Raw genomic sequence first — 21,316 nt, forward strand, 5'->3', positions numbered from 1 at the left:
GAATATATAAATCTGTATGTCCCGTAAGTATTTCTCATTTCTCTCCCTCTCTCTCTCTCTCTCTCTCTCTCTCTCTATATATATATATATATATATATATATATATATATCCCAAATGTAAAATGTTTCACATTTCTGACTATAATCATCAGGTTCTTTAATTTTATACACACACACACACACACACACATATAAAGTATATAGATATATATATAGAGAGAGATATAAATATGTAGATATATAAATATAGATATATAGATATGTAGAGATATATAAAGTTATGTATAGATATATATAGATAATGATCCTTTGTACTTGTGAAACTTTACAGTTTCCAAAATATCCCCACAATTTTGCTCATCGGCCCACTCTTGGTGAAGAGTAAGTGGATATTGCTACCTCTGTTCTTTGTTCAGGAAACTATGAGTCTGGATGTGTACATTTTTGGCCTTCTGACTGAATTACATTTCCTACCTCCTGGTCCAATGGTCTTCCCACTTTATCACATTGAAGAGACATCACTCAATCTGAGCCAGGCCTTAGGCAAAGTAGCAAGAGCTCTCCCCTCCTGGGACGCTGACTGTGGCACGCTGATGTCCTAACCAGTAACTTCTCAGAAGAGCAGTGTTGAAAGTCAGAGTCAAAAGCTAAAGTTAGCAGCCGTATCAGGCTGTTAGGTAAGAGGGGTCAGCCTGCAGCTGTTAACTGAGCTTTCCGTGTTGCAACTACGTGGCCACTTGGCTGCATGAGAATCCGTTACAGAGAAACCGTGTCACGATAGCCAAAATGCAGCCTTAAATAATTGAATTCTCTGCCAAACACTGTCCACTGCCGTTATCTAAAAATGTAACTATGCAGCTAAATCAAGCAACTAAAATTAGTGTAGTGTAAAAACACCTTGGCTATCTAAAAGTGGAGGAATTGGCATCTGGATTTAGAAAAAGCCAATAGTTGAATGTGTTTTGCGGTGTCTGAAGCGCTTCCAGTTTGGACAAAAATCTATATCTTTTATCCTGCCTCGAGTTGGAGGTGGAATATGGCAGGCAGGTGTTTGGTTTGAAGGTGATTTTCAGAGAGCCTTGGGCCTTGAGCGGAAGCTGAGTGGGCTCACTTTGTCAGTTTCACACCATTGTTCTCAAAACGGTGGAACTCGAAACACACCGCCTTGCTTTCCTGTTATGAAGGTTACAAGAGTGACTCTTTGAATGTTATATGTGCCTTCATTTTGAAGCCACAGAAAGGACTAGACCAATCATCAGGACAACAGGAAACCCATGATAAGAATGGCTAAGGGCCTCTCATATTATGCATGTGTAGGTGCCAAGGACTTTATATGTCATACAACCCTTGGAGGTAGGGTCTTCATTTCCCAAATGAAGAAACTGAGGTTCAGAGACACTAAGTAAGTTGTTAAAGATCACACAGCCTGTATGTGGGACGTGCAGATCAGTACATTTCCAATTCATGTAAACCCAGAGGAATGTATCTACTAAAATGGAAGGGATCCTAAACCATCATTGGGCATTATCACATGCTGGAAATATTTCAAATATTGGCTCTAAGGTATTTCTCATTCATAGTTCTAGTTCACATTCAGTATGCCTTAAAACTCCGGGACCAGGGAGATATTCCTTATTAATATAGTGCATGTTAATATATAACAATTGAAAGCTCAAAGACAAAGAATATTTTTTAAACTACACACACATACGCACACACACACACACACACACACAGCATATGATGTCCCATTACAGAACGAAATACTGTGATGAATGCAGTGTCCTGGTTAGAAATTGTGTTTGTAACCCTGCCCTGCCTCTTCCGAGTGCATGACTGTGAGCAAACAATTCAACTAGCCTGAGTGTAGTTCCGGTTTGTTACCTGGACCCAATAACGGTGCCCACTCCGGGGAGTGGTGAGAATGAAATTACATAACACATGTAAATAATTAAGCTCGTTCTCTGTGCACAGCGCATACTGCAAATATTAGCTAGTAGTATTATTTTATTTGTACAAATTGCCTCTTTAAGATTAAAACCAGAGGAAGAGAGGATAATAAACTAGACTGTCTTCTTAGTTTCTTTTTGATCAGTACCAAAGCCCAAAGCCGGGACACATGAACCTCCTCCAGTTTTAAGTGGCAGCTGATAATCCTATCAATTTACATTTCTCGGGTGTTTTGCTCTCTAAAAAGTCTCACGGAGAAGGTATCCCTTGTCTTTGGGGCCAAATTCATCAGGAATTGCCCAACTCCCATATCCTGACTCCGTTTCTCTCGGTCTCTTGGTCTGTCTCTGTCTCTCCGAGAACTAAATTAATGAAGAGTATTTGGTTAGTGGTGTTAGGCAAGCCATTCCCAAAATAGCACCTTCCATTTTGGTAGCTTCAACTCTGCAGCTGCTGTTTCTCTTCGCTGTCGTCTGGGAAGAAAACTTTCACATCGAGAGTTGCTGATTCGGATTTTCTTCCCTTCCCCTCTCCGCGGTGATGAGCGCTTGGCCCCTGCCAGAAGCCATTTGGCTCTCAGCTTTGTAGTTCGGAAGAAGTTGGGTTTATAGATTTTTTTTCCCCTAACTCCCCATCGATGTGTTGAGCTTCAGAGGGAAAAACACCTTCACGGGAAGCATGTTGCCTTCTCAAGGAGTCCTCCTGCATCCCTACGGAGTGCCTATGATCGTCCCCGCGGCCCCCTACTTCCCCGGGCTGATCCAGGTAATTCAAGGCCACTGCCAGCCAGCAACTTAACTCCAGCGCGTTCCGAGTAATAATTGGAATTTTTATGGTTGAGAAAGCAAACACTTTTAATACAGGAAAAAGCCCTCGTGTAGTCAGTGAGAAGACAGTGGGAAATCAAAAAGATGGATCACCCTAATCTGGCTATTGACATCTCTCATGGCTGAATAAATGGTGTAGTTGAGCTATATTTGCTTGTATTGATCTGGCTGCTGTTTAACATTCATGCCTTTGCTTCGGGAGGTTGACCACGGGGCAAAGGATTTGCTCTCCTTCCTGGCTTTCCGGGGGACTCGGTCTCCCAGAGCAGATCATGAGGCAGAGGAACTGAGCATGAGGCCACCTGGTTAAGAGGGTTCACCCAGAAATGGGAAGAGCATGCAATAGGCTTAAATTCCTGCGTCTGTTTCCACAGGAGCTCCCCCTGCCCACTCCCCTGGGTTGATGGGTAGCACTGAGGCAGAAAGGAACACTCGACGGCTGGTGAATTTATGAAGTTCAGAGGTTTTTCTAGGAAACTCTTACCGGCTCTTTGCTTCTTGATGATGGCAAGAAAGGGGAGGATTGGAATGTGCATTTGTTTTATGTTTTAGGCTCTTATTTCTGTGCAGGGAGAATGGTCTCTGAGTAAGATATTTTCTTCTCAGCAGTTTGTGTTTTTAAACGAGCATTGGATTCTGGGTGCGTGTCTGAAGTCCTCGGTGGACAGCTCACAGCTACTGGCGATAGAGCCTAAACGTCATGGAAATCCCGGCTGGTTTTGGCTGTTGTGTTTTTTGTTTGCTTGTTTTGGAACAGGCATCCCTTTGTAAGACGGTCTGTGTCTTGTGTCTACAGGAGAGGGAAACTAAATGCACTTAGTATGTCCTTTTCCCTGCAACCTTGTGAAATTTTAACATTTTGCCACACCCTGGATTATTCATTAAAATTTCTGGGGAGGATTGTGATCAAAAACCTTTTTTCCCTCCTTTTCTGAATGTTGCTTATTAACTGTAAGAACCTCGGTGATTTGAGACATTCCAGGGTGATTCTAAGTAATAACAAAACATTTGGTCATCCCAGATTTATGACTGTTGCTGAATTCCAGGCTCCGTGTTGCATGTGAGAAATAAATGGACTGCCTAGAGAATGAACGGGCCTTCACAACCTGGGAATCGTTCTGTGTTCCCTGGCATAAGCAGGCCAGCGTGGCCTGTGTGGAGTCTGAAGTAGGACTTAGTGGCAAATCCGAAGGCCTTTGTTCTATTGGAACCTGGGGTGAAGGTCGGCCACTAGAGTTTGGTCCGACCCTCTGCCACCCCGTCTGATAAATAATTACAAGCAAATGGTGCCCTTCACTCTATGCTGATTGATGCTGAAATTGCTTTTGAAAGTTCTCATAAGTTCCTGTTATAGATTAAGTGCCGGTGCAGGAAAAATAACGGCACCCACTGCAATGGGTGAATGTAATCAGGCTTAATGGACTCGGGAGCTTGTTGGGAATTAAATAACTATTGATTTGCTGGAATGTTGCTGTCATTACGAAATGCCACTCTGGACGTATTACCCCGGTGATAGATGAGAAGATGCACGGGCCAGCTGAGAAATTGGGGAGACCCTATTTCTTCCTCCTTCGCAGGGCGTTTAAGAAACGTATCCGGCTATTTTTGGAAGAAACAAGTGATTTTACTTGCAAATCTTAGCCCAATCATAGTTTGTTTTCCCACTGACACCTTCCGTAACTAGTTACCTGTAAGTCAGAGAAGTAGAGCAGCAGGGAGCCTGGGACCAGCTACCGTGACAGGCTTCCTCCCCTTTCTCTCCCACCCCCATGGACACTCTGAAATGCCGTGGCCAGGAGAGACTAGCTTCACCTCTGGTTTGCTGAGTGAGCCCATGGTATTTGCCCATGGACATCACAAAACTCATGGCACCCCATTGCAGCAATGTGTGCAAAGGGAAGAAGCGCAACTCGAAGGGAGAAAAATCCTAACACTCGCACACACAGTCACCTCTCAGTGATGCGCCGATAGCCGCCTCCCAGCATTCCCCCAGACTGTATCAGCTGGCCTACCAGTTCCTTGATCTTCTTCTCACCTTTTCAAGATACCAGGGATTTCCTCTAATGAAGGAGCCACCCACCCTTAATAATATCCTCAGCAAGACATGAACATGATCCAAAGCAGACCGTGTTCTCCATCACTGATAGCAAGCCCCCGTGGACAAGAGGTGTGCAAACAGAGCCACAGTGGCCATGTGGCACGGTTGTTACATCGGAGTCTTCCCACGCTCTAGAGCCAGGGCTTCTATGGCAGGAGAACTTCCTTTTCATAGGTCCTCCAGGTGCCACTTTCAAAGTTCAGACCAGCATCGCCCTGTTTCTGTCTTTGAAGTCAGAGAAAAAATATTCAGTAGACCAGATATTGTGAGAGGAGAGCACTGCCTTATTCTGCAAAGACAGTGAATGGAGGTGTTTCCTGATAGAGCTGAGGGAGGTACTCACCTGGCTCCTTTGTTCTAGGAGTAGAGTCGATAGTTAACACTGGCCCCAGCCACCATCTCCCAGGAAAACCAGAATCTTTACCACAGTGGACCCATTGAACCCATCATCTTGTCTAACCTTGTTGAACACATAGCAAGGTGGATCATTTTCCCTTTTAGCCATGCAAAGAATTCAAGAATTCCTATGGGGGATTGAGCTAACCCGGTTTGCACTTTTTCTTTCTTTCTTTTTTTTTTTTAACATATTTTTATTGATTTCAGAGAGGAAGGGAGAGGGATATATATATAGAGAGAAACATCAATGATGAGAGAGAATCATTGATTGGCTGCCTCCTGCACGCCCCCTACTGGGGAGGGGATCTAGCTCAAAATCCTGGCATGTGCCCTTGGCCAGAATGGAACCTGGGACTCTTCAGTCCGCAGACCTACGCTCTATCCACTGAGCCAAACCAGCTAGGGCTGCACTTTTTCATGGATGCTAATAAGCAGAAGGGAAAAGGAAAAAAGCAAGATTACCACATGTGTTGTCTAAACATCGTTCCTCTTCCCTTGGCATAGGCCTCCATCTTGGTATCGTTGGATAAGAAGAACCCATGCATGTTCCTATTGAACCTGTCTATTTACTTCTAAATTGCCCATGGTACCTTGAATGATCAATGAGTTTCTGACCTGAGAACAAAGGAGGGTCTGACCAAGTTCGTTGTCAATTCAGTCCTGAGCCCAGAAGCTACCAAGAGGACTTGCCAAGCCATGGACCATGGCTGTGTAATGCCAAACAATACAATCAAAACGGTGGCATTGTCTCTGGTTAATCTGGTGAGTGTCTGAGTCTAAGATACTGTTGGGCCTGGGCTGCAAGTTCAGGATTGTACCCTTCACTCTAGATATCTGTTCGACAGATAAGCCCTTTGTCCTTACACAGCCAGAATATTCTTCATACTGGGTCACACAATTCCTCTCTCCTTCAGGAATTCCAATAAGGAGTCAGAAGACATATTCCCAGGTGGAGGGCAGTGCAAACAAAGCCATATCTATCTCTCCATGCATTTGTTCATGTAGCTTTTCATACGCTGAACACGTAACCTAATCAGCACTGTTCTAGGCTCTGGGAAAGAAGTGACAGTCACCTCACTGGCCTGTGGGTTCATAGCTGAGGGGAGGAGAGCATTCTATAAGCACAAAACTGTGATAATGTAAGAAAAGCTGCAGGAATCCCTGGCTGGGTGGCTCAGTTGGTTGGAACATCTTCCTATACAACAAAGCGTTGCAGGTTCGGTTCCCTGTCAAGGTGTGTAGGGGAGGCAGCCGATATTTCTCTCTCACATTAATGTGTGTTTTTTTTCTCTCTCTCCCTTCCTCTCTCTGTAGAAATTAATAAAAACATGTGCTTGAATGAGGATTTTTTTTAAGTAGCAGGATGTAATGATAAGTAACAATTATCAAATATTTGCTACGTGTCAGGCACTGTGCTAAATGCTTACTATATTCTCTGTTATTCTCACAATAACTCTGAAATTGAGTACTCTTGGTTCACCATCCCTTTCCTGTATTTTTAATTTTCAAAAAGCTCTGAAAATCAGGGGCTTTTGGAAAGAATTTGGCCCAAAGTCTCATTTAGGAAGAAAATTGACCTGAAATGCTATTTGCCATCTATACTTTCTTTACCCCTCTTAGTGTGGGTATTCAGATATTTGCTGCAGGAGTATGAATGTGCTTGGTTTCAAGGTGTTGTCCCAGACCCTGCTGAGGGGGTTACATAATCAGGGTTTCCACTGAAATACCTTTCTGAAAACATAAAAATTTAAAAAAAGTGAATTTCAAAATACAACCCCAAAGGTCTCCGATAATGAATCACAGTCCTGCATTATAACACCCCCTTTGCATATGGAGACACTAAACCTGACCCTTCGAGAAAAATAACTTGCCCAGGGTCACAGAGAATGTCAGTGACAGAGCTGAGGTTTGGGCGATTCTATTGCGCCAGATCCTCCCATCCATTGACCAGGTGTACCCACAGGGGCCCCGAGGAAAACCCAGGGGAGGGAGCAGGTGGGTATCGCTGGGGTGGGAGAGGGAGTTTAAAGGGAAAGGTGGCACTGGAGTCAGGCTGTAGAGCAACCTCAGACATCACTCAGCGAGCAAAGGAGAAAGCCCTCCCTAACAGAGTGGAGGGTGCGGGTGAATTCACGGGGCTGGATTCACACATGAAGTAGACCTTCAGTGTCTTCCCCAACCCTCGGCACTGTGGGAGTTGGCATTGTTCAAACATAGGTCTCAAAAGTCACACAGTAGAGGGCAAAAGGGGCTGGAAGGAATGTCAGAAATGGAGTCCCTAAGCCCTGAGTCTCTGTGTGGTCCACATAGGACCGGGCTGCATAGCGCCCTTCTGAGACCCAGCAGGTGGACATGGAATTCCCTGGATTTGGGTCCTGACCACCCCCCCTTTCTTTCTGAGACCATAAGCTCCCTAAAGGCTGTTTTCCTACTTCAAGTTCACAGAGCCAGGTGGTGGCAGAGAAACGCTGATTAAAGGCTCTCTGAGGCGGGCAGCGATGTCTAAACAAACCCTGCCCTCTGGATTTTGAAACAGAACTCAGCCTGGTTGAATGTGGCCATGTATGTTATGGGAGATCTGCCTACGCATGTGTAGCCACGCCAGGCATTAGCCGAGTGCTTGTTTCAGCGATAGACTGGGAGTAACCACCCCTACAGAGAGACAGGGGGGCGGGGGGGGGGGGGACTATGGGCAACTTGCTGGTGAGTTGGATACATTTCTGGGCAAACTTAAAATAAATAAGCTTGTTTAGCTCTGTGGCTGGTGGAGCCATTTTCAGATTTCGACACTGCTGCCCTGCAGTGCTATCTGCGTGCTCTGCGTGTCTGCGGGTTGGGAAAGGACTCAGCACGCAAGGCTGCTGGTGCCCTATCCCTCCAGGCAGCTCTGTCTTAGTCACTGAGTGACTTTTCTGTGCTGCCAAAGAGGCCGTGTCAACAGCAGACTAAATTAAAGAGTCAGGGAGGTGGCAAATTCTCCGAAGAGAGTTTGGAGTCAGGCGGGCCCGGGTTGATAGATTGGCTCTGGCATGTACTAAGCGTGTGGCCTTGGGCTTGTCAATTAACCTCTCCAGGGCTGTTTGCACTGCGGCGCAGTGAAAGCAGGAATACCTGTCTTGCAAAGGGGCCGTGAGCTTTAAATGTGATTCATCTCTTCGGTCGGCGATTATTTATTAAGCACCTACTATATGCGGGGCTCTGAACTAGGAGAGGGTGAGGAAGCAGAATGCAATACACACAAACTCAGTGCCCACATGTATCTTATATCCTGATATGTACACATACATATACACACATGTATATGATATTTATTCTGTATTGTGTATTCTCAAGGGAGGGGGGGAATAGGTGTTTATTTAGAGCTCTTTTATCTGCAAGTGACAAAATCTAATTTACATCGGTAGAGAGCAAAAAGGAAATGCCTGGTTTCAGGCCCAGTTGAATTCCTAGGCCCCTGCAGTAGCTGTCCCACTGAACCTTCGTTTGCGAGCATACCATGTCCAAGTGGTGGCGCAGATGGTCCCCTGCCATCACAGGCTTACATCCCAGCCCAGCTCAGCAAGCCTCTGTCCCAACTCCTTCTGCAAAATTCCAGAGCGCAGGCTCCTAGGCTCACCTTGTGGGCCGTGCCCATCCCCAAACCGGTCCCCTGGATCTGACTGTCCACAGCAGGCCTGGAAGGTGGGCTCAGCGTTACCTGAGCTGCAAGGGTTGTGAGTGGAGGAAAAGTGAGTCCTGGACAGGGCGCTGCACAGGTAAACACTAGGTTCTCGTTATCAACAGCAATGATAGCTGAAACCATTGCAAACATCCCAACATGTGGGTTTTTCTCTCCCAAACCCCGCACACACACCCTCCCCATGGAAGAGAGGGCTGGGTTTCTGATCTTACTTACCCCGATGGCTCTTTGCCAGTGGTCATACTCACCAGGCAAATTGACCATCATCTAGTGCATCTCATGTCTCTACTCACGATCAGGTGCATCAGACGCAGATATGGTAATATACTCAGCGTCTTCCCACCTAAAGTCATTGCACTCGTGCCTCCCAGTAGGGTGTGTGTGTGGGGATGGGGGGGAGGGAGGCATTTTCACTCCTTTACAGGTGAGAACACCAGGATCTAGGGAAGTGAAGACATTCTGAGAAGGACATCCTCTAACGGAGGCAAGAATGGGCTTTTCAGACCATGCAAGCACATCACTTTGTCCATTCGCAATTCCTCCATGAACAAATCCAGAAATAAGAAAGTCTGTTCTGTTTTGGAGAAATGCATTCCTTTTAATTAAAAGATTAAAGGGACACTGTCAGGCTCTTCTGATGAAGATCAGTCCTATAAAAAGGATGTGTTTCTGCAGCAGCCATCTGTCATTTTGATCATTTTAATGGCATGCTATATCAGCAAGTGAGCTTTTTATAATACCCTGGCATGGGCCTCGCTGGGCTGGAGGGACTTGTGGGTTTCACACTCCTCGCTGCTGCCTTGGTGTTCAGCAATCTGAGCCCGGGCTGGTGAAGAGAGCCCCCTCCCTGTCTTTTCAAGGTTGTTTTGGGTAAGTGCTTTCCCCGGGTGATTTATTATGGAGATACTCTGCCCTGTTTATGTTCCTTTCCCGTCTAAAGATAGACTGGCCTATCACACATACATCCCACCAGCAAACAGGCAGCCAGCACGGCTTGATTAACTGCCGGACCCTAAGAGGTGCCCAGAAACATTGAACTCAATACCCCACAGGTCTTTTCCTCTGGGCATCGAGCACCGTTGTTTCCCACAATCCCCAGATTCTAACTTGAAATCTTTGGGCTCGTCAAAGGAGGAAGAGAGGGACTGTGAAATGCATTCCCTCAGCAAAGGCATTATTTATTGATTATCATGGAGTCCATGCTGTGTTCCCTTCTAAGCACTGAGACACTGGATGACTAAGACCCGGTTTCTGTCCTCATAGCCAGGCCGTGGGCAGTAGAGTCAGAAGTTAAGCAGAACTGCTTGAAGGTGGAAACCTACAGAGCCCTAGACCCACTCATCTCGCCCAATAGGAGGTCTTAACCAGGCAGGTTTTGCTACCATCCCAGGAAGATGGCTCTGATAGACAGGTTCTCCATCCTTCCCAAAGGGCAGGATTTCTGACATTTTTGGAGGGACAAAGGGTATTTTTCCCCCCCCCCACTTATTTTAAATGTTTTTACTAATTTCAGAGAGAGGAAGAGAGAGAGAGAGAAACATCAATGATGATAGAGAATCATTGATTAGCTGCCTCCTGCATGCCCCCACTGGGGATCGAGCCTGCAACCCAGGCATGTGCCCTGACCAGGAATCAAACAGTGACCTGGTTCATAGGTTGCTGCTCAACCACTGAGCCACACCAGCCGGGCTGTTTTGTTTTTGGGAAGGGGAGGAATCACAGCAAGAGCCCTGTCTCTGACGCCGTGAGCAGCCCTGCCCTGCCCTTCCTTCTGGCCTGGAGGAAGGCCGTAGAGTCTCTACATCACTTCTGGGCCTGAAGGCGGCCTCCTCAGCTGTCACCTTCCCTCCCACTCTCTACTCCTCCTGGGCTCCTGAGGGTGGACAGGGTGTGGGGACTGAGAGGCAGCCAGCTTGTCCAGTGTCCAGTGTTCCCAGAAACTACTCTCCTAAGAGCTATTTCTTCTTGTTTCATGAGGCAGCCCAGTTAAGGATGTAGACCAGGGAAACCTGCCTCTGGCCATGACCCTCCCTTGGTGCTTTGGGGAAGTTACTTGACCTTGCTGAGCCTCTGCTTCCTTCTCTATAAAAGGGGAGTGATATCCCGTATGTTCTGCCTCCCAAAGTCTCTGTCAGGATAAAAGAGCTCAAACATGAACACCTATGAGAGCTTTGCAGCACAGCCGTGACGTTATGCGGGCAGCATGACAATGCCAAGGCCATCTGAGCCGGCATCCGGCCCCTGTGTGATATGGGGCATCACCTGTCAGATTCCATTGGTGTGACTGTCCCCACTGTCTCAACGTGACACCAAGGCCAGTCACACTCACCCCCAAAAAGGATTTGCTGGGGTGATGTCTGGGAAGCACCGAGAGCAGCGCCCGCTCTGTGCGGGAACCCCATGAGGGAGGCCACCAGTGCTGCCGTCCTGGTTTTGCGTGATGCTCTGGGTTGCTTCCCTTTCCTTTGCTTATGAAGATGCTCCGGGTTTGGGGGTGGCAGGCAGGTTTGCAGCTCTCTGTTCCCACACTCGACAGAGATTCCTCATAACCACTGGATACAGATTTTTAAATTTATCTTTATTGTTGAAAGTAATTCATATGCCCCCTTTTTTCCCATTGAACCCTCCACCCCACACCCCCGCCCCAGGCCCTCACCACACTATTTTTAGAGAAGCTGGACAGAACGGGGTGCCATCAGGGAAGGCAGGGAAGAGGGAGGGAGAGATGGGTTGGACATCCTCAGCACATGACCTTGGGTGGTGTGAACCCACAGTTCTCCCACTCCCTAGCCGACAGCCTGGGGAGCTGGGGAAGCGAGACAAAGCATGAAGGAGGATGTGCAGGTCTCGGTCATGCTGCATCCTCGCCCACATCTTTGTCCACAGGCTCCATCAGGACATCTGGGGCTGAAGCTGGAACTGTTTGGGAGGAGGAGGAGGGTGGGCTTTGACAAGGGAAGGAGACGCCCCTCCCCGCCCCTCCATGTGGCCACAGCCTTCTGGGGACAGACGTTTTGGGACCACCCACACCCCTGTTCCATGCAGCTCCTGGGACACCGTGGGAGCTTAATAAATGTTCAATAATAAGAATAGCTTCCATCTGTCAGTGCTCGGTGGCAGGGAGGCTGTGTGAGCCGCAAGACTGCCGACTGGCACGGGGCAGCTTGTGGCAGCCCTCGGGGAAACACACAGCTCCCCGGGTTGCTTTGAGGACATCCTGCAGCAAGGTGTTTAGCAGTCCTGCTGCTGACCAGAATGCAGGCAAAATCATTAGCAAAGCAGGTGTCCACCCTGACCCCTGGAGCATCTACATCAGCGTGGCAGGGAGCAGGGCTCAGGAAGCCGCACGCTTCTCTGGCAATGCCGGGTTTCCCGTGAGCAGGTGGATTCGGGGACTGGTGGTGACCAGCAATGCAGGGGCTTTGCTGCAGTTTAAAAGGGACAGAGGATCTGCCCTCGGAACAGACGGTCTCATAAACTCATCTTTCCGTCATTTTCTTGGAAGAAAATATCTGCTGGGCTTTTCGCGTTTAGTGAGAACGAAACCAAGGACAGCTGCTTGTTTTCAGACCTCTACTACGTACCCGGCTGTGTGCAAGGTGTAGGGGTGTGGGTTCCATAAAATAGAATGGAAGTGTTGCATTTTAGAGAGGAAGGAACAGGTGAACAGAAGAGTGGAGGGGTGTGGGTTCTGGAGCAGACGGCTGGGTTCATCTCCTGCCTCCACCTGGGTGACCTTGGGCACCTCTCACTACCTCTGTGACCTTGGCAGGATTCGTACCCTCTCTGGGCATCATTCACCTTGTTAGCTGGCAGTTAAAGGAACCAAAGCATATAAAGCCCATAGCACAATGCCTGGCCCAGGGATTATACTCAATAAGCATATTAGTGAGTTTGTTTGCAAGCACACAGCAACACCATCACAACCAACATTAAAACAAACAAATAATGCAGGCAAGATTGCGTGTTCACTACATGTGGGAGCCAATTCTTGTATTTCCTAAGGATGCGAGCTCTCCAGGGAGACTACCAGGCGAGACACTCAGCTCTGCCTCCCTGAGGAAGGTCCTGAACCACTCTGTGCTGTGGGCTCCTCACCTGTAAAACAGACATAGTAAAGCACCCGGATCCATGCTGTAGAACATAGTAAAGTACCTGAATCCATGCTGTAGCATCCTCCTCCATGGGGTGGGGACAATACCAGACACAGTAAAGCACCCGGATCCATGCTGTAGAACAGGCGTCCTCAAACTACGGCCCGCGGGCCACATGCGGGTGTTTTTGCTGTTTTGTTTTTTTACTTCAAAATAAGATATGTGCAGTGTGCATAGGAATTTGTTCATAGTTTTTTTTAAAACTATAGTCCGGCCCTCCAACGGTCTGAGGGACAGTGAACTGGCCCCCTGTTTAAAAAGTTTGAGGACCCCTGCTGTAGAACATAGTAAAGCATCCAGATCCATGCTGTAGATCATAGTAAAAGTACCTGAATCCATGCTGTATCATCCTCTTCCATGGGGTGGGGACAATACCAGGGTTGCTTTAGACCAGTGGTCAGCAAACTGCGGCTCTCGAGCCACATGCGGCTCTTTGGCCCCTTGAGTGTGGCTCTTCCACAAAATACCACGGCCCGGGCGAGTCTATTTTGAAGAAGTGGCATTAGAAGAAGTTTAAGTTTAAAAAAATTTGACTCTCAAAAGAAATTTCAATCGTTGTACTGTTGATATTTGGCTCTGTTGACTAATGAGTTTGCCGACCACTGCTTTAGACTCTAAAGTTTAGAGGATGAGTTAATACTTATAAGGCACTTACGTTGGCAGTTGATATATAGTAAGATTTAAATAAAGGATAGAAATAATAATATAATAAGGATTACATAATTATTAGCACATGTTATATATTATGTATGTGTAATAATATGCACTTATATAAGCATACATGTTATATATAATCATATATAATATATCAAATAATATATAATTATATATATTGAAATGTATATAATGACATATCCATTATATAATGATACATAAAGTGAATCATAATAATTATATGGAATATCATGTATCACTCATCTAATATTATATATACTACAATAATTACTACATTAAACATTAGGTAATATTTTAATCATTATATATTATATATCATATAATACATTTTATTGTTATTGTATAATGACAATATTGTTATTTACATAATGTACGTATATGATAATATGACACTATGTAATAATAACACTATATGATTAAATATTATAATTATTAAATTATGTGATAATAGTATATTATTATTTCTATTGCTGCTGCTGCTAGTCACTCCACTGGGCACATCATTTCCATAGAATATTTCTACTCTTCCAAACCTTTCTAGGAAGACTTACTTTACAAAGTTCAGCAAAGGAAAATGCTGCCCTCACTCCCAGACCTGGGGTTTCCACCTGGCAGAAGGGCTCTAGTCTGTACGCTCAAGGACGGGGGGCTCTGTGTGGCTTTGGAGCCATCTCCCATCCTCTGTGGGGGAACAGCCTTGTCTCTTGCCCGTACAACCTCTTCTGAGCAGAAGGCTAACTTGGTTTTGTGCCGCTGTCATTTCTGATCAGCTTTCTGCCTTGCAGTTCTCTGCCAGGAGGTCGTGTTTCCTGTGGAGCCTGGTTCCTGGGGAGATGATCAAAGCGGGAGGTGGGGCCCGACCACAGGCCAGGAGGGGACTGCTGGGACATGGTCCTTGTGGCTTTGTGTACAAGAGCTTCTTTTTGGTTGTCAATGTCTAAACCTCCTGGAAATACACTTTCCTTTTTCTCTTTAAACACAAATCAAGCAACTTACCAACACACATTCTCTGTCAAACATGTCAGTTACTCCAGGGGCTGCGGACAGCTTGCAAGTGATGTCTCCTATTGTTCCTGTGGTGGCGTGGTATTTCTCTCTTCAGCAGCTCTGCATTCTCTCCGGTGAGAGGCATAAACACCAAGGTGCCTGCTATCCACAAAGTTCTGACAGGAAATGTGAAATTGACATGGACTGTCCAATGACCATCTTAATAAGGCGGCTCCCCCGCCTGGTGGAGACTGGCCATGTGGGCTGCCCTGCATTTGCCGGCAGACTTTTCCAGGATTCGGGTGGGGGCTCATGGACTCTCATGAGCTAGGGCTTATTTCACACCTGGTGTTTGGCAGGCGGTTCCCATTGTGACTTAGCTGAGGGACTTGGTACTACTGCCTGCCAGAGGGCCTATGATTGGTGCGGGGGCCAAACAGATGCTGGAGGCACTCACCATCACACAGAATGCCAGTCATCAGCCGCCGAGTCCCACCCCTGTCTCTGTTGTAGAGACCAGCGCTCCCATTTGTCGTGTGGTGATGGGGTGGCCTGGGGTGGATAAAAGCCCTCCATCGCGATGGGCAGTGCAGAGCATATGGGATTCTTATCAGAGGGCCTGTGGCGTTGGGGTGTGCGATGCTGTCTGCATGTGTATTTCTTCAGTGTTCGGTTCCACAGAGCCAGCGTCTCGATAAGGAACGTTATAGTTTCCCCAGGGAAGGACGGAGCTTGTGTTTCTGACATCTCTGCTTCCTGGCCTCCCACCTGCCTCACGTGCTGGCCCTGGTCTAACTCCCAGTCACTGAGGCAGCCACGCCCCTGCCCACCCGGTGAGGGGATGGTCCTCTGCCATCCTGGTTTACTTTGTAGGGGCCTGTTGCTGCCACATCCTGGTATGATTCCAGTGTCCCTATGGCCCAGGTGTGTCTGCTTCATTCATTCATGCCTGTGTGCTCAGCTGGGCTCCCACATCAGGAATCAGTCGAATGGAGCATGGTTTGGCTTACTGTGGGTTACAAGAGGGCAGATGATCTGCACCATTTTGAATGTTAAGAAACCAAAGAGGAGTGTGGGGGAACCTAATGCTCAGGGGCCTGGTGGAGGTGGTGATAGACAAAGAAACAAAGGCCCAGGCTGGTGTGGCTCAGTTGGCTGGTCATCATCCTATGCACTGAAGGTTGCTTGTTTGATTCCCAGTCAGGTAGAGGGCGTGCGGTAGTTAGTGATTGATGTTTTGCTCTCACATTGATGTCTCTCTCTCTCTCTCTCTCCCTTTCCTTTCCTCTCTAAATAAATAAATAAATAAATAAATAAATAAATAAATAAATTTATTAAAAATAAAAAAGAAATAAAGAGAAAAAGAAAACCAAAGATGATTCTTGAATGTGGGTATTTATGTTAAGGTCCCTTTGGTTGAAGGAACAGAACCCAATCCTGGCTAGCTTAACAAAAATAAACTAGGGGAGTTGTTTATATTTTTACTTTTTTTTTTTTTTTACTTCTGATGCATAAACAGTTGCATGCACAGAGACTCTTGGATTCAAAAGAGGGGGGAGGGGGATATCAAGTCTAGGGGAGTTCAGGAGGTAGGGCAGGCTGAGACCTTGGCAGGCAGAGTTTATGGATATTCTCTCCAGGTGCGTGGGTCTCAGCAGGCAGATTTTGCCCTCCAGGGGCATTTTGGCCGTATCTAGAGACAGTTTTAGTTGTCACAACTGGAAGGGGGTGCTTCTGGCACCCTGCACAGTATAGGACAACCTGAATTATTCAGAATTGTTCAGGATTATCTGGCTCAGAGTGTCAAGGGTACCAAGGTTGACACTGCAGTGGCTCAGCTACAAACACCACCAGCCTCTGTGTGTCTCCATTCAAGCTCCCGACTCTCAGGAAAGGATCTGATGGTCCAGCCTGGGGTATCGCTCAACCCTTGAACCAGTGAACTATGTCCCAGACTCCCATGGACTGCAGCCCATTGGGAATATTGTTAACCAGTCCTGGGAAGAGAGGGTCGGGGGAGGATTGACGGGAGCCAGAGCCTTCCCAAAAGACATGTCTTTCTGGCTTGGTTGACAGCCTTCCGTGGACCTCACTGTGGCTGAGGTCCAGGCCGGCCATCCCTTTCACACAGAGCTGCCTGCCTCAGGAAGGATGTTATTCCTTGGTGCCCGACTCAGCAAGCAGCCCATGTGTTTGGTCTTTGATTTAAGCTTATGGCCTCTTTCTCAGGCTTATTTCCAACAGAAATCCATTCAAAACAAGTGTTGCCTATATTTCTAATTATGAAATTAGTTCAGGATAAATGCTAAATTAGTTGTGGCAATCAGAAAAACACATAACCAAATGCAGACACACACCACACATATACACCCTACACACCCAGAAATCACACTCTACCACCTGAAATAACCACTTCAAACCATGGTATGTATCCCTGGCCTTTTTCCTATCGATCTATTTTCTTCTGCAAAAGAAGTCCTCATACTCTCATCCTACACATAACATTTGTATCCCTTGCAGACAATTCTTTTCCAATAAAAAGCCTTTTAAAATCAAATCCATGATTTTTTAAAAACGTATGACTATCATTTTTGTTAGGTACATAAATACTAGGGTGGTGTCTTAAAACAGACATATATCCTGTGTTCTTCCCCCTTTGATCAGCCATCTCAAGGTAGTTGCTAAGATATTCAGTAAATAAATCGTTTGAAAATTGTAGTGTTTAAGTCATATGGGGAGAGGAGGATTGGGATAAAGGAGATGAATCTACCAAATAATTCTAGGGGTGAGAGAATCACATGAGAAAGAGCCAGAAATTAGTTGCCTCCATCGCACCTGGTAGGTGGCTTCTGCCCCCAGCTTATCCCTAGGGTCTATGAAGTGGGGGCACTGAAAGGTATACTTCCCTTTGTAGTTTCCCCAGGGAAGGCCAGGGCTTGTGTTTCTTACATCTCTGCTTCCTGGTCTAACTCCCAGTACTAAGGCAGCCCCGCCCCTGCCCACTTGGGGAGGTGAAGGTCCGCTGCCACCCTGGTTTACTTTAAGGGGAGTGCACTTATAACGTGTGGAACACAGAACTACATCTTAGAGGCCGAGCCAGAGTCCATGCTCCTGTGAGGACCACAACTTGGGTTATAAAACCAAGATGCTCAAGAGAACAAGCTCTCCAGCGGGCAGTGGGCTATCCGGAACCCAGGCTGGGGACAGGCCAGACTCGCCTCGTCAGTTCTCATCACTCCAGCCTATGTGTCTTGCAAACCAAATGCACGTCTGAGGCGCAAGATCAGTTTTCAATTTAAATGACTTCGCTTTCTCTCTTAAAAATTAAATCCTCCTTCTAATTCCTTTAAGTCCTGAAAGTGTAACATTTTCCCTTTCTAGATGGGAGAAAGAAGTCACGAACTAGGGCTTGCCGATGGCAGTAGGATGAGGGGAGCCCGCCAGCCCTTGCCGGAATGTGCACAGAAAATCCTCAAGGCCTTTTCTCATTCAGTCGCTTACGAGTCCATGCTCTTCCCTTTCAGTCATAACCTCGGAATCAAAATGAGGGCGACGAGACGTGCATTTCCGAGGCCAGGGAGGGGTCGGTTTGGGAGTTCAGATGGCTCTGGCTTGATTTCCATATGTGTTCATTAACTTATTAAATATTTATTGACGTTTTAGTGTATGCTAGACAGGAGGGTCACAGGGGTGAATAAGATCACTTAGACTTAATAGGGAGATACGGGCAATCAGCAGAACATTCAGTGGCATTGAGTGCTACGAAGAATAGAAAACAAATTACATGATAGTGGCCAACTGAGAGCGTTATTTTGGATAATGGAAGGAGGGGCGGTGTGGGATTTGAGCTCAGATCTACTTGGCAAGTCGGGGCCAGCTGTGTATGGAAGAGAGTTCAGGCAAAAGTTCCAAGGTAGAAGGAATTGTGCATCTTTGGGGACCAACAAGGACAGTTAGTGTGACTGGTACCTAGTGGTTGAAGGGGGAGGAGGTAGGAGTTGAAGTCAGACACATGGTTGGAAACTGGATCACATGTGGCCTTTGAGGACATTGCAGAAAGTTGAGATTTTGGTCTAAAGAGAGATAGAAAACTGCTGGTGAGTGTCCTGTTGGGCAATACCATGATCTGATCGGACATTTTAAAAAGATTCCTCTGCAGGCTAGATGGAGGGTGGACACATGGTCTTCATGGGACAGGATGGGAAGTAGGGAGGACAATCAGTGTGCGTTCAGGGGGAGGGCGCCAGCACCAAGGTAGCCGTGGTTGGCTAGTGAATACATATTCTTCATGCTGCCATTCCTTTGATCTTCATTGACGAGTGTTCTTCCATGAAAGAAGGGCCGGTTTCTGGGGCTGGGGTGGGACAGAAAGTCACACTGATTATGGAAAGAGAGTAGAAGGGACAGGAATTATAGAAGTGTGTCTGTGTCTGAGAGTCTGGTACCTTGGGTTACTTCAGGGGAGAGCAGCAGGTGTGTTTAATTGTTAATGACCCAAAATGCATCCAAGGGCTACATTCAGACCTGCTGGAGCACTGGGATCGGTCTTGGGTGCTTTATTAAGTCTTGCCCTACCAAGGCTGTGAGCAACATCTGATGGGCCATGTGCTCATGGACTGGATTTTCCATCACAGGCCAGTTCTGTCTTAAGGCTGGCTGATTTCTCCCCCTTTTTTATTTTAACAGAAGTAAGGAAGGCCCCTGGGGGCTAGATGTCTCACTTGTATAATTTGTGGCAACAGGGGCAACTTATGAATTCAGATGATAACAGACCTAGGATCTAGAACCAGCCTTGCCACCTATTAGATTGAATCTTGAAAAGATTTCTTCTCTGAGCCTCAGTTTCCTTGTACATAAAATAGAAGAATATGTTTGCATGACCAAGAGCAGCAGGAAAGATTATTATGCCTGACTGGTTCATTTGTTTCCTCCATAATTCTCCAGACTTTTATTGAGCATCTGCTATGTGCGAGACACCATGCTAGACATTAGCAGAACGATGCTCAAGAAGTCAGATAGGACCCCTCTCTCAGTGGAGTTTATGATCTCATGGGGCAAAGAGTCAAGACAAAGCATGGAATAACCAGAGCAGCCCGTGAATTAATTAATTATAGCTGTAGTCGGTGACAGGAAGAAAATAATGTAGGAAGCAAGAGTTAGTGATGGTGAGAGCGATCATGTCATTGAGCTGACACCCCACAGTGTCTTCAGGGCCTCCTTCCATCGATCACTCCTCCACTTTTCGGAGCTTCCCGGGTTTGTCTTGGAGACACCTGACACCTCACTCTTCCGTGCTTGAAATACGCATGTCCGTGGAGAACAGCTGGTTGGCTGTGGAGTAGGGGAATGTGCTTTTCCAGAGTTTTGGAGCCACCTGTTTCTGGGAGTGCCATGGAAACCCACATTCGGTCACTTGATCTTGAGGTCCAGGCAGGGAATTTTCAGCTGCCAGCAGCTGTCTTTTCTGATTCGCTGCCCAGGAGTTTCCAACCCCAGGAAAAGCCCTTCAGAACCTGTCCAGTGACTTTGAACCCACTTTCTGGAACTGAGAAAGAAAGGGGGCTCCTGTAGTTATTATGGGGGTTGGGTTCTTACTTGGGGTGGCTGGGAACTTCCCCTCAAAGTATATGTCAAACTGTGAGCATGTGGTCTTGCATCGGAAGGGTTTTTAGCTTCCAGTTGATTGGCAAACAACCTCATGGCAGAAGCATACGGAAGCATCTCTGCTCCAGAAATAGCCTTGGGTTGTGGCTTCTGGGTGGAGGAGGTCTTCTAGCCTTTCAGAGCAGGTCAACTGGACATGGCCATACAGTGTAACCTGACTCTGCACGTGTCCACAAACAGGGCAGAAAGGACTGGCCTTGTCCCCCACTCTGGGCCAGATAACCAAGTAAGAGGGGACTTGATGTTACTCATTCTGTTCTCAGAAGTTGCACCACCCACCCTGATGCGGGGGTGTGCCGTCCTGGGGTACTTACCTCTTCCCTTTCACAGCGAGCATCAGCTAGGGAATAGTAGACCCCGTGGGAATCCATCTGCCACCACATTTTGGCTCCGGGCTCCCTCCTCTGCTGTTTGGTCAGCCCTGTTCTTCCAAGCCCCTTTGTGTCCAGATCCCAAAGAGGAGTACGGTGGGGATAGAATGATAAACAAAGCCAGACGCTGTGGCCATGCTCCAGGAAGACAGCGGTCGTGGCCTCATCTGCACAGACTGGCTGCACTGCACCTCTCAATCTTCCATGCAGTTCTGGAAGGACCCGGGGAGAGGAGTTTTGAAGACTGCATTCTTGTTCTAGACCTGACCCTGAATGTGTGTACCAATGAGCAAGTCTCTTGGCTTCTCTGGTCCTCACTTATAAGCACAGAGTAAAAGGCTGGAACAAAGAAACATTTTCAAACATGGACCCGGGAACGTTAAACACACACCATTTTTGCAAATGACCTCAGGTTTCAATTCTATTCACGGACCCTAGAGGGGAAACCCAAAACATGGCTTTGACCAGAGTTTTCTAAATGTCAGACATTCCAATGCTTGGTAGCACCAATAGTA

General features: G+C 46.9%; 1 protein-coding gene across 8 annotated transcripts in view; it reads left to right on the forward strand.

Annotated features, from left to right (window-relative positions):
• Nucleotides 1-21,316, forward strand: part of RBFOX1 (RNA binding fox-1 homolog 1) — a 371,606-nt gene that overhangs the window by 23,145 nt on the left and 327,145 nt on the right. For 4 of the 8 annotated variants that reach the window (XM_054714701.1, XM_054714705.1, XM_054714706.1 and 1 more), the window contains exon 1: nucleotides 2,438-2,715. The exons of the other annotated variants lie outside the window; for them this stretch is intronic. In XM_054714701.1, the coding sequence (XP_054570676.1) occupies nucleotides 2,629-2,715 (87 nt within the window). In that variant the 5' untranslated portion in view covers nucleotides 2,438-2,628. Of the gene's footprint in view, nucleotides 1-2,437; nucleotides 2,716-21,316 lie in introns of those variants that run through there. 8 annotated transcript variants of the gene reach the window in all.

Source organism: Eptesicus fuscus, chromosome 4 (genome assembly GCF_027574615.1).
Source record: "Eptesicus fuscus isolate TK198812 chromosome 4, DD_ASM_mEF_20220401, whole genome shotgun sequence".
Classification (NCBI taxonomy): domain Eukaryota; kingdom Metazoa; phylum Chordata; class Mammalia; order Chiroptera; family Vespertilionidae; genus Eptesicus; species Eptesicus fuscus.